Source organism: Bombus fervidus, chromosome 8 (genome assembly GCF_041682495.2).
Source record: "Bombus fervidus isolate BK054 chromosome 8, iyBomFerv1, whole genome shotgun sequence".
In the NCBI taxonomy this organism is placed as follows: domain Eukaryota; kingdom Metazoa; phylum Arthropoda; class Insecta; order Hymenoptera; family Apidae; genus Bombus; species Bombus fervidus.
This window is the reverse complement of record NC_091524.1, coordinates 5,478,129-5,491,569: the sequence shown is the minus strand read 5'-3', so window position 1 is coordinate 5,491,569 and position 13,441 is coordinate 5,478,129. Positions and strand designations below refer to the sequence as shown.

The 13,441-nt window shown below is 31.7% G+C and overlaps 1 protein-coding gene across 2 annotated transcripts; it reads right to left on the bottom strand.

Moving 5' to 3' along the window:
* Positions 1-666: 666 nt before the first annotated feature.
* On the bottom strand, positions 667-13,156 carry LOC139990374 (synaptic vesicle glycoprotein 2C). 2 transcript variants are annotated; one of them, XM_072009596.1, is made up of 10 exons: positions 12,976-13,155; positions 7,548-7,604; positions 7,031-7,192; positions 5,571-5,733; positions 5,090-5,211; positions 4,587-4,825; positions 3,116-3,300; positions 2,327-2,640; positions 1,751-2,038; positions 667-1,636 (listed from the first exon to the last, which is right to left on the bottom strand). In XM_072009596.1, the coding sequence occupies exons 1-10, from the start codon at positions 13,010-13,012 to the stop codon at positions 1,593-1,595; spliced, it is 1,611 nt and encodes a 536-aa protein (XP_071865697.1). In that variant the 5' UTR covers positions 13,013-13,155; the 3' UTR covers positions 667-1,592. The 2 variants fall into 2 exon arrangements, with proteins under 2 accessions (XP_071865697.1, XP_071865698.1); XM_072009597.1 differs by lacking the exon at positions 7,548-7,604 and having other exon boundaries at positions 12,976-13,156.
* Positions 13,157-13,441: the final 285 nt, after the last annotated feature.

Here is a 13,441-nt window from a genome sequence, read left to right as displayed (position 1 = left end):
TACAATAATACCGAATATAAATAAAAGGGTTTGTAACGAGAATTATAATTAGTAGGTGTAATAAAGAGTAATAGAAATATTGACTAAGAGCGGCATTGTAAAGAAGAACAATGGTATTATTAGTCATCTCTTTGAGAGCTCGTAATGCTATTTTCAATATAACTGTATTCAATAATAATAGGCAGAGTAATGATACTTACGGCGATGATTATGTATACAGAACTGCAACAGAGTTCTCGCCTTTCATTTTTACGAAAGAAAGAAATATATGAAGCTGCAAATTTTTACGTGACTTTGTTACTTAATTTACCTTTCGGCTACAATATTTCTTCCATTTTTATCAGGTCATCGTGACAGATGAAACGACCGAATTCTTAGCAAAAAAAAAAAAACTTTCGACATTTATCTCAGTTTAAGTTAGTTAAAATATTAATACTTCTCATTTATAGACCTCGAACATCGTAAAACAACGGTTTTATTACTATCACGAAACTCTGAACGATTTTACATGTTATATGTTTGAAATCATTCTACGTCATTTTACGCGCTACAATCTGGTAAATGCCATGAATGAATTTTTTATTTTCTAAACGCGTATGTCCTTTTACACGAATAAACAGGAAAACGTGGGATGGAAAAGGATTAATATAGAAATACAACGAGTGATAAATTGTTTAAAAAATTGAAACTCCTCTCGCATCTATTCTACATTGATCTTTCATTTACTCGTACAACACATTTTCGTATGTACATGATTATAACACACTTCATTCGTACAGACAAAACACGCATACATTGTAACACCAGACAATACTACGCTATCTTTTGTAATAGGAATAATAAACTTCGAGTTTAAAAACGTTGTCCGAAATTAGAAAAGTTTCACTTCTTCCTATACATTTTCAATTTCTATTTAGACATAATTAATATTCAAGCACGGTAATTATGAATTCGTGGAAACGACTGTCAAGTATCAATTATCTTTAACAACGTCGTTCCTTGCTCCTTTGATTATAAACTAATGACATTTAATGGCGTAAATGTGAACTTCTTAAACTTGGAAGAAAAGATATCCTAAAAGACGTTGTTAAAAGAAATTCGAATAACTCAATCTCCACTTCTTGTAACTTCTTACGAAGAAACGATAACGGAGAATGAACAATATATTAATACTAGCAGTCATAAAAGTATTATTTATGCAAATAACATTAATTACGATTATAATAATGAAGAAGAATGAACTGATAAAATACTATCCGTGTAACGTAATCGCACAATTATTTAAATATTCGTTCGAATGATGTCCGTGCGAATTGGAAAAGTCTACAGTTCAGAGAAAGACAGTTCGACGGCACTTTGTACAAAAATAATAGCTACGGACACGAACTATAGCCTATAGTTTATTCAAATATATGCATAATTGAACGTCGGATGAAATCAAGGCAAACTGTCTTTCACTGATGTTTTAGAAAAAATACTGGCTTCGCGTGTACAAAGGGTATAATTTGTTGGAATGTACGAAATGATCAAATGTTACATGTTGTAATAAGCGTATTATTCATGTCTTTTCTCATTCATTTACCGGGAAATGTTCAACTCTTTTTCTGTGGAAGAATCAACGCCAACAATCCTCCAACTGAAAGTAATCGAACAGTTAATTATTATTAATCAAACTTGATTTGGTATAAGGAAAAAAGGCAAATGAGCAAAGGAACTGGACAAGTTGAAAGGAATAAAAACGTTTACTTACAAATCACTATACTGCCGACCAAAAAGATTGGCACCTCGCAGCTGATGTCGAGCAACATTCCAAAGGCTAAATTGCTGGCGATCGCGCCAATTCTGCCAAAACAGGTCATCATACAAATCGCAACGGCGCCTACATGCGTCGGAAATATGTCAACCACTATGCTGCTGATCACGAAATTTGCTGTGACTATCATCAACGAGAATATGCAGCTCACCATTAGAATTTGCAAGGAGGACTCGACGAAGTATATCGCGAAGCCAAACATTCCAGCTAACAACATGGTTGTTACTGAAACAGAAAGGAATTGTGCAATTTTTAAATGAAACCTTGAGGGTTTATAATACGTTTGTAGTATAAGTAACACAATGAACACTTACGGAAGATTTTAAAATTATTCTCGCTGTAAGGAAAGTTAGTTAAGATAAAAGGAAAATTAAAAAATTATCAATTCTTTAGTTTCTATCACTTTGTTGTTTTATAGATAATTGCGTAAGCGTTTCTGTAAAAAAAAAACTCTAACACGCTTTTCCCGTCTAATTCACCAAATTCGTTCCAATGCAAATATTTCAAATTTACCTGGAATTGTTCGTCGGCCAACACGATTTGCCAAATATCCAGATACGATGTTGCCAAGCAAGCAAAATGCGTTGATCGTCAATGAATTGATGAAAACCATCTCGTCCATGTTAGAAGAACAATCAGTCTCAGTCGTCGAATTAATTAAAACGTTCGTTGAATGAAGCGAAATATTTGACGCTGGCGTGACAGCAGCTTGCAGATCACTTTCTTGGATTAGTTTACAAACGCTTACACTTCGATTGGGATGTAAGTGTTGGTAGCTTTCAAAACGATTGAACAGCTCTGGTAACCATAAACCGAAACCGTAGTATCTGAAAAATTGTAAGATGAATTTTATTTAGTCAAGGATATAATGATGTAATTGATCAATTAAAAAATTCTTAGACAATCTATTTAATAGATTAAGATATCGAATCCATCGAGCAAATTAAATTAAATTAAATTATACAGGGAATTCCACAGGTTTCATACATTTTTCTTGATTTTTATGTTAATTAGCGTGAGAAACGTCTATTTAATCCGAAAATCAAATGAGAAGACGTTCTATTAATATGGAATTCATTAACAATATATCCAATCTGAAAATTACTTTTTTCTTACGGGAAATAATGTAATTGTTTGATATTATTCGTAATTTCTGCTTTCTCTGGTATACAATACTATGACGAGTATTTTGTATTACAAAATTGTAGCAAATATCACAAGTACATTAAGATTGTTAACGGGCTAGAATTGAATTAAAGTGTGGCAAGATTGTATCCGCGATATGATTTATGAACAGCTTACCCGCACATATTCGCAAAGTAAATAGTCCAACAGAGAAGCGCGTATTTCAAAAGTGGCGGTGACGCAAGCGAACGCATCTGTTGCCAAATATTTTTCAGCAATTCCATTAGTACTCTGGACGCGGAGAAAGATGTATTATTAACATTATTAATATTCATCGTATTATCGGACAACAAGGCTTTTACCTGAAACACAAGTACAACATCGTTAGACACGAATTTATTCTCTTCGTCGTATTTTTACATATACGTGGATTTTCAGCTACAGATGTCAGGAAATTCAACGAGTGAATCTTGAAACTGAAATAAAACGAAGATCAATAATAAAAAAGACTGCGTTTTTGGCGTTGGTTTTTAGTTATTGACAATTAAAAAATCGGCTAAAATGCCCCTGCACGCGAGCAAACCTCCTTACACGAGCAAAAGGAGGTCAGCCTAAGAAGCGGGGCGCACAGTGATCCTCAATCCCAACGACACATGGGCGGCAGCTTACTTCGTACAGGTCGTAAAGAAGAAGACCATCGTATTCAGAAATTTTATTGCGATATTTTTCGGCGTATAAACGTCGCGCTTTTGCGCTATTACCGTCTGCCGCACCGTAACAAATGTCCGTGTCCGAAAGTTCTCTAAATGTATGCATTTTGTAATAAATATAGCTACAATACTGCTACACTGCATACAACACTCACAACGCACAAAACATGCTCAGTATATACTCAACACATTACAACACACGCAAAGTAACGCTCTAACTTAAGATTTTCAGTTCTGTGAAAGTTTTTCATCGATTGTCAAAACGATTCTGTTCAGTCAAAACTGTTCTACTCTCTTGCTTCAAGATGTGTAAAACATGGAAATATAGTGATGGGGAGTTCATTCTGAACTCTTTGCCAATGCTTTCACTTTCTTTGTATAACTCGAAATTATCCAACTACAGTCATAAAATTTGAGATGTTCTTTTTAAAAGCAGGGATATGGTATTGAGGAAGCGAACAGACTGTGCACCAGACGTGTTTTAAGAAAGCGCAAACCTAACTTGCACGATCTTCGAGCTTCATATAGCTATAGTTTTGTCCTTGATTTTCTCCTTATTTCGGCTTCAAGAATCACCCCTTAAATTTCCTGACACCTGTAGCCGAACACCTTGTATGTTTGATATTATCTACTTTGATAACGAAATAAAATTAAAAAATTAAAAATCACAATGTATGTACTTTAAATAGCCGTAGTAATTTTGACCAGAATATTTGTCAATAAATAATATTGCCTTAAATTACAAAATAGGCGATACTTAAAAAAAATAGAAATTGAACAATTGAAAGATTAATTAATTTATCAATTGTTAATTTCGTTGATAGCAAATGTGATGGCGATGCTGATTCAATAGCGTCTGTGCTTTCCATTGCAATTTTTACTATTCGATATGGGTAATATTGTTAATTTTAAAATTATTAAATTGCATCGATGCTTACGGGATAGTCGTCCTCGTTACGGCCAGTGTTTATCGCGTAGATTTTTCGTAAAATTGCCAGTGCTTCGTCCGTTTTTCCCTGAGAGACCAAAAATTTCGGACTTTCAGGATATCTGGTCGCGATCAAAGTTACCATTAACGTTGGTATTCCAATAATAGCCAGAAAGAGTCGCCAAGAATTATACAACATGTCATTGAATCGAAGGGATATTGGCAGCGGTATGATAATCCAAGCCAAACCTAACAAACAGAAAAAGTCCTTATATAGTTCCATAATAATTTCTATGTGTAACATATTTAAAAAATATTATTATGAAATTGTTCTAAATATTTGATCAATGTTCTTTCAATTAGATCATCACGTACCAATATTATTAACTAAAAAACTTAGTATTAAATTTATTAGTTAATTATTTAATTTTATTTATTATTATTATAATTATTTATTATTTAAATAGTAGTACCAGTAAATAAGTGTTTTACAAGATTGTAAACGATTCTTACCAGGCAATATCAACCACGATAGGGTCCAGAAGAATCCTACGTAACAGATAGCTTTTACTCTATGTTTCGCTGCGTGGAATTCACCAAGATACGTATAGACTAGAGAACCAGGAGCACCCATGCTAAAGCCAAAGAGTAATCGTTAAAAAATAATATACATAAATTATAATAAATAATATTAACATATAGCACAAAATACTTTTTGCAAGTTCGTGCGCTTATTACGAACACGCGACTTGTGTAAAAGTCGTATTAATTTTACGAAGCGATTACAAAAATTCATATATTATCGAGATTGCAAGGAATAATACAAAATAACGAAAGATATATTGTAGATTGAAATAAGCTTTAAGTTCGTATTTCTTCCTTTTTTTTTTTTTTTTTTTTTTTGCGGTTTTATTATATGTGAAAATACGCACGATACTATGGACTGACTAGATATATAATGTGATATTTATTACATAATATGTAATATACTTACAAGAATCCACTGAGTGCTCTGAAAATTAACAGCACTTTAAAGCTTTGAGAGAAACTTCCTCCAATTGACAAAATACTGTCACTTAATAAAGTAAGGAGGAGAATATATCTCCTTCCGTAGGCATCTGCAAATACTCCCCAGAAAAGGGAACTTACAACTCCGCCTAATGAAAGAAAATATCAAGTTAAATGAAATGTGAACTAAATACTAATAAATACCATAGCAATACCATTACAATATTATGATGATATCAACATAATTCTATCTTTTTACAGTTCGTAGTTTAGAGGATATAAATTGATAAATAAGAAAAACAATGTTACATTATACTTTACGCTATTTCTTCCTATAAGTTAACTTTTCGCAGTAAGTTTGTTTTAATATTCAATTGAACGATAGAATACAATTTTTTCTATAATTCATATCGTAGGTATTTTCTTTTCAAAAAAAAAACTTTCAAAAAACGATTCAAATTTCGTATTTTTGAATGTCCTAGATCATGTAACAACTTTTATCTTCGACGAATACTATATGCAAGGAAAAATTAATCGACTTTAGTCGTACAAACTACGAGTGGGACGTTATATAAAAAACTGCTCTTCAACTTTCCTAATGAAATAAGTGCTATCTAACGTGTCTAATATATTGCAATAAATGTACATAGGTAGTTGGGATATCGTAGTATTTTTATGTTCCTACTAAATAATTTGAACATCTTTTTACTATTGTACTTAGCAATTATATTTTGTTGCATTATAAATAACATAATCATTTTATACATCCAGTAGATCATAAAATATTTTATTTCCAAGTATTATCGATAATACTTTAGTTTTTCTGAATTGAATTCCAACTGAATTCGAATTAAATTTCCAACTTGTGGAAATACTGGAAACATAATTAGAATGAATGAGACTAATGATAAATAACGAATAATGCAATTGGATAAAATTAAACAATCGTAATTGCTTTACTTTTCGGTTTTACTTAATCCATTGCTAAAGAAAACGAAGACGTTTTTAATTATCTTTTTTCAATGTGAATGCTATCCATTTTAATCATTCGCGTAAGGATCAAATGTTATTTTCCAATAAAACAAAGCTGTTACGAATGAACATAGGACGAACAAAAACCTTTATGCAAAACGGTCAGTAGCTCGTAACTTCTTCAATTCTCGTTTCACTATATTGGACAAATTATACGAAAAAATTTGAAGTTTCTTTTATATATTCGAATGATTTAAAATAATTAAATAATTTTTAAATCATGCGTAGGTGCGTTTGTACTTCTTTTGTTTTCACAAGTTCCGAAGCTTCCGGGTTTCAACGACACGTTTAAAAAAAACATTATCGACAGACTTCACACCCGGAAGATTAGAAACACGGAAATAGACCTAATGGCTGTATGTTTGTTTTTGATACGCGCATTCTTAAAATAAAAATACATGATTGTGTTGATACCTAAGAGAAAAGCGACGTTCAGAAGACCTTTTTGTTCAGAACTCAAATCGAGATCACACTCTGCGGATGGTAAAATGTACGCGTTTATTCCGTTCTGACAACCAACGCAGAGGAACATTGCTCCACAGAGTAATACGAAGCCATAGTGGAATTTTCCGTACCCTAAAACCGTAAATTAAATTTCCCATTACTTTTTTTGTCGTTTGAAGTCGTCAAATTAATTAAATACCAACATGACGTTGCGTATCTGCTCGTGTAATTAACTGTATATAAATCTAGAAGTTCTCGGAATCGAAGGATTAATACACTGTGAATGTAGAAATTGTAGAAAATGTAGGATTATAGAAAATTAATTACAGTAGAGTATAATATTATAATAATTTCTGGTTACAGTGTTATTATTTGAATTTGTATTAGAAATCCGTGTATATCGTTTTAATGAACGTAAGTGAACAACAGAGTGAATGAAAAATAATAAAAAATGAAGTAACAGAGAAACAAAAAGAATAATTCGTACCACACAGTTTGATGGCTTTTTCGAAATCTGCAGCGCTTTCCTTGCCTGCATTGTTTTCTGAACAAACAAAAAACACATACGTAGATTAGACATTTATATTAAAAGAATTTAGTACAAAATAAATATATGTAGTATATAATGTTGTATACGTTGGGAATATTTTAGTTATATTAGATATGTTAGTTTTTAAAAAAATATTTTTATGAATTAACTATCTAGCTATAATTGTTAAATTTTATATATATTTGAGAAAATAGCTGCAATTTAACATTTCCATATAAATTAATTCTGTAGTGGCAATATTTAAATTATACCAGTTTAATGATTATCTTCGATTTAAGTCGCTATAACGAATATCGAGAACATACGTTCTATATCGATGCTATGACAATCATTATTTTCATACAAATGTTATATAAACTTATGATTTACTATTACGTGAATAGGACATGGTCTCCAAGTTATATATTCACAACTGATCCAACTAACAATTGTGCAAATATTATATCTTATTATTTGATTATTTATACTGTTACTATTATATATACAGTATAAGAACATATGTTAAAAAAGATAATGATATTTAGTAGGAGGAATATTTATTTTTCCTTTTTTCTAAAAGTGTTATAATACAATTATACACGATTTATCACAAACTGGGCTATTTTTTTAAATATTAATTAAGAAGAGAAAGTTATAGAAAAGAGAAAATCTTTTCTTTATTTTCACGGGAAAGATAAATTTTAATAGAGAAATCTGTGTTCTCAGATATTAAATCACATTCCTATAGATATTTACAAAAGCTTAGAGCTTTAAAACAAAATCTTCTGGATAAATACGGATTCTATATACAATTTCATTTATTTACCTCGATCTTCGAAAAAAAAAAAAATATATATATATTTGTATCGTTTCTCCACTTAGCCCTCCAATTAAAGTCGATATTGTGTAAGGTGAAATTTATCATACACAGAGCGGAATATCGCCAAACAGAATTCTTGACATTCTACCGGGTCGTTTTTAATTACCATTAGCACAATCAAGATAGTGACACCAGCAATTGATGGTAAATGCACAGTAAATGAAGTCCATTAAATTTGTCTTTACGAAAGGTCGACATAACTTTAGCTGTAAAAGTATCTTCAGATAAGACTGAACGACAGCTAGTACATTACATGTTTTATAAAAATTATTAATCGCAAGAAAAGGGAATTTTTATCCTGTTGAACAGAATACTTCAGTACGATTTATTCGAATCTATGTTTAATATAAAATAATCGAAGGTAAATAAAGTAAATCAAACGTAGTAAAGATTTAAAACAATTGTTTAATAATTTTATTGACATACACGAATCACGTTTTCCAATTTTTCTGGATAGAAATACGTGAATCAATAAAGTCACGTTACGCGCAATTTAGCTTATGATAAATATAGTAAATAAGAAACAGACTGTCGAAAATAATTGTAAGATCTCGTGCTTGGGAAACGAGCCAAATACCAGAAAGGAGGACAGCTGTATACTTAACCTGCATACAGTTTTGCTAAATAGTTAGTACTATTATTAAGTATGTTGACATTTGATATCTGTTTAGTAACAATGTATATAGATACTGTGAATAATTCTCTAAATTAGTTACGTTATTTGATTAGATCTTTTAACTCGCCTGTATGGCATATATCTATCAATTAATTATCATATCAATACCGTCAGACTAAAATTAAATTAATTTTATCGAACAGTTGTTTATCCAACAATTGTATATCTAACAATTTTGAAATCGAACATTCCTTTAACGTAGCAAATTTATCTCTTTGCACATTTATTGGGATATTTGTTTAAACCTCCTTCGTCTTTCTTTGAATCTTTAAGGAACTAACTTTGGGCGTTGGTCGTTGCTACTACGATGGCGCATGCTTTTCCATTCGCATAACAATAAATTCCGTTCGCTCCTACTTTTTCATCCTTTGGAGATCACAAGACGAATCGAAAACACGTATCCGCTTTCTGTTCATTGTATAAAAGTTCACTTCGCAAATAGCTAATTTCAAGAACGAACAATGCAACTGTATTAACATTTCTATATTAGATCATCTCTTAACCGCTTGATAACAATGGTAAGTCACGTTGCAAACCTCGTGGAAACAGTAAGATCTATATTTGTCATAATCTTCTACGAAAATATGTACGTACATCCTTATCCGTTCTTCGTATACTCGCATTAATTAATTCGTTAAGATAACACCAACGATCGCTGGTTGACGAAAAATTATTGACGGAGAAGATTTCAGAGAATTCATGATTATTCTCTTATAGGGAATTTCAAACCGCGAAAGCAATTCTAATCAAATTTTTATTAAACATCTTATTCGATATCGGTGAATAAATCGAGCGCGGGTGTCCTGATAAAAGAAAAGAAGTTGTACGAAGAAATGTGGCTTTGTTCAAATATTTTTCAACAATCAGCCAGCTTAGAAATCGAATCAACGAAATGACGTAAATCGATCGATTGCTAATATAAACGGCAGATAAAATGATAATGAAAAGGAGTAATTATATTCTAACATTTCCTTTATTCTACACCTGTGGCATATTCAAATACGACGGATATGTCTGCAGATCGACCCCCTGTACTTTTTGACAAAGACACGAACAAACAGCAGGTTTGGATCGAAATTATAGCAACAAAGGTTGAAGGAAGTAATTATTGTGACTTCAACAATAATTACTCTGATGTTGTTTCGCTTGATTATACCGCTATACAGGAACATGGCTTTTATGCAGCGAATACGAAACGAAACCAATTTGATTTGTCGTAAATAGATACAGTACCGTTGGCCATAACTATTATTGGTCGTGAAAAATCGGACAAATTTTACTTTATTTAGCGTTTTACATTTACAAAGCGTATGCCAATGTAATGGCAGATTTATAAGAAAATAACTGAAAAGCAGTAGACAGCATCCAATTTGTATTGGATATTAATAATCGTAATTGTCCTAACACTTGTAATAGGCGTAAATGAAAAACCATACACTTAAGAAAAATGTAACTATTGTTAAATGGAAAATGATCGCTACGAAGATCTAACTTTTTTGAGGAGCAAAGCGAAACGATACGATCGAAGTAGAAACATTGTGCTGGAAATTTGAAATCTATCTGTGATACAACTTGTTAAATATTTCGTATACGTATAACGTTTTGTTTCAATAATATCGATTCGATAATTCGATATTTATTTCAGAGAATAGTTTAGTACATCCGAGAAGAAAATTTCTTCTTTATCAAATTCAAGCTTCTTCGAAAGACACGTAGTTCGGTTAAAGAATATCTGGCTAAGAGGATATCGAATCTTTCATAACTCATTCTTTGCATTTCTAAAAGATAAAAATTAAGCGAAATACATAATTATCTAAATACAGGTGAAAAACGAATAGTAATGTTAGCTATGTAATTTAACAAAATGACGAACTTTTAAAAAATGATGAACCTTGATGATGTACAGTATAACATCTACACGACAGTTAGAAAAGTTTCACGATTTTGATAATGTTTTCATCGATGATGCATGACGTTCAATCGTGCGTCTTTTCATCAACAATACCTGTCGTTGACGTAAGAAAGCACAGTCGATGAATGACGCAGGTAACCCTGGTATCGTATAATACGACACATTAAAAGTATAATGTTTGATTATGGAATTTAATTTATTCTACGTAAATTTGTTTTTATGGTCGAAATTGTTTTAACTGTAGATTATCATTTTACTGTTTAGTAACAATACAGAAGAACAAGCGATGACGCAAAAGGGCATTACGCTCTCAAAAATAACGTTCACGCGTATTTTTCACTAATATTGGCAAATTCGCTGAAATGCAACATTTTCGGTTGTTTATGAGAAACGTTTGGCAATTTCGAATGTTTTAAGTAAATCAGGTCAATGGAAAATTTGTCCTTTAAAAAAGAACTGACAATCACAAGCCTTTTAATAATACAATATTATAGCAATTATTTCATAATAATTACACAATTTTCCAAACAGCCTTAAACAATTTCCAAATCGTATCGTAACCAAAAATAACATATCGATTATCAATATGCTTTGACATTTGATGTTTATCGGCATTTTAAATATTTCACAATCAAAATAATAAACTCGGACACAATTTTTGGTTTGTAAATATAATTTATTAGCAAGTACCTTTGGAACTTTTTCATCTTATCGAATTTGAACGTAACACACGAAATCATTTTTATATCTCCTATACCTGTAAAGAGCCTATTGCTCTCTCTCTCTCTATATCTCTTTTGTAGTCGTAAAACATTTCTAAGTAATCTTTTCGTAGCACTGCAAACTGTTTTAACGAGATATTAATAAAAATAATAATATTACATAAAAATCGTGAAGTAGATTTCATACCAAATTTTAACTCTTGAAATAATTATCCTTCAAAGCAACGGCTATATCTACTTTTTGTTTTCATTCTGATATTTCCTATTATTATGAGCTTGCTGGCGTAGTACCAGTGGCATACATAAACGATTCTTCGGATCCGATTAAAATTTAATTAATCTTAAAATATCACCGTCATCGTTATACGTCGAAAGGAAAAAAGCCGGGAAGATGAATTGTTTAAAAATTATTTTTAGCATACGCACATTATCTTTGCTTAGTATTTATGCTAAACTATTTTGATCCTACGTTATTAAAATTCTGTACTATGATAGCCTCGTCATAAATGATCTCGCACGTGAGAACCTCTTTTTCAATGTAGAACGATCACAATAATCGTAACCATTATAAAATCATGCGGGAAGAAAATGGAAAAAGTCAACATTTATTTAAATCTAGATAGAATATCGTTCTAAATAATCTGCAAATTAGAAATGCTACTTTCTGTTATTCACATAAAAACTCAATAAGAGAATGATTCGACGATTTTAAACGTAAACCATTTTTAATAAAAACAAAATGCAAACAACGTTGAAGAAATTTAAAAGAATGATAAATTATTTGAAAATTTCGTGGAAACCTAAATATTTAAAAATTTCTCAAATCAAACGTTCACCGAATAGTTTAGATAAATCATACACTGGACATCGCTATACTTATTATAGCTTCTTTCAATCAGTTTCATATTTATAAATTACTCAAATCTCCCTCGAAAAATCATCTTGGATAAACTACAATATACACGGCAAATGATACTGTATTTTATAATATTAAAAAATTTTAATGAGGAAGTGACCAATTACCGTATTAATTATATCCTATCAAATCACTGAATAAAACCCTATCAAAAATCATTGGCACCGAACGTATCTCAACAACGTTCCGATAAAGTCAAAAAAGAGTAAAAGAAAAAAATTAATAAAATGACCTATCTTACTAGAAAATGAAAACAGAAAAATTGATAGGAAATACTTACCCACTATATAGGACAAGGAGGCAACCTGATTAACCATAGTGATTAAGCTTGCAACGGCTAGAACACTGGTCTTCTTTCTTGTCAAACAGCGAGCAAAGACTGCCGTTGAAAGCAGACAGAATCTTATGTGTTACCCTCTGTAGCGCGGATGGAAAACGTTCGCGCGATCCACGGCCGCGTCTCTTTAAATATTGTCATGCGCTTGTACGATCGGCCAGGGTCGAATCCCCGCGCGATTCGCCAAGCCGAAAATCGTCTCCCCTACCTTTCGCGCCGGTGAACCTCCACGTGCGAAACTGATTTTCCATTTGTTGTATCGCCTGTTCGCATCGTCAGTGACGCACGTTGCGTTTCGGGATTTCGGCGATAAAACTCTTCGTGTATACGCAATTCGCGATCGTTCGTCAAAATGCGTAAACGTAAAAAGTAATTTAACTTTGAAGGAAATTATATTCGCGATGCGAAG

Bases quoted from the DNA above. Each gene is read 5' to 3' on its own strand.
- LOC139990374 (XM_072009596.1), bottom strand. From the start codon at position 13,012: ATGGTTAATCAGGTTGCCTCCTTGTCCTATATAGTGG. The intron at 7,605-12,975 runs GTAAGTATTTCC...TTGTTTGTTCAG, and splicing joins CTCCTTGTCCTATATAGTGG to AAAACAATGCAGGCAAGGAA. The intron at 7,193-7,547 runs GTACGAATTATT...TTACGGTTTTAG, and splicing joins AAAAGCCATCAAACTGTGTG to GGTACGGAAAATTCCACTAT.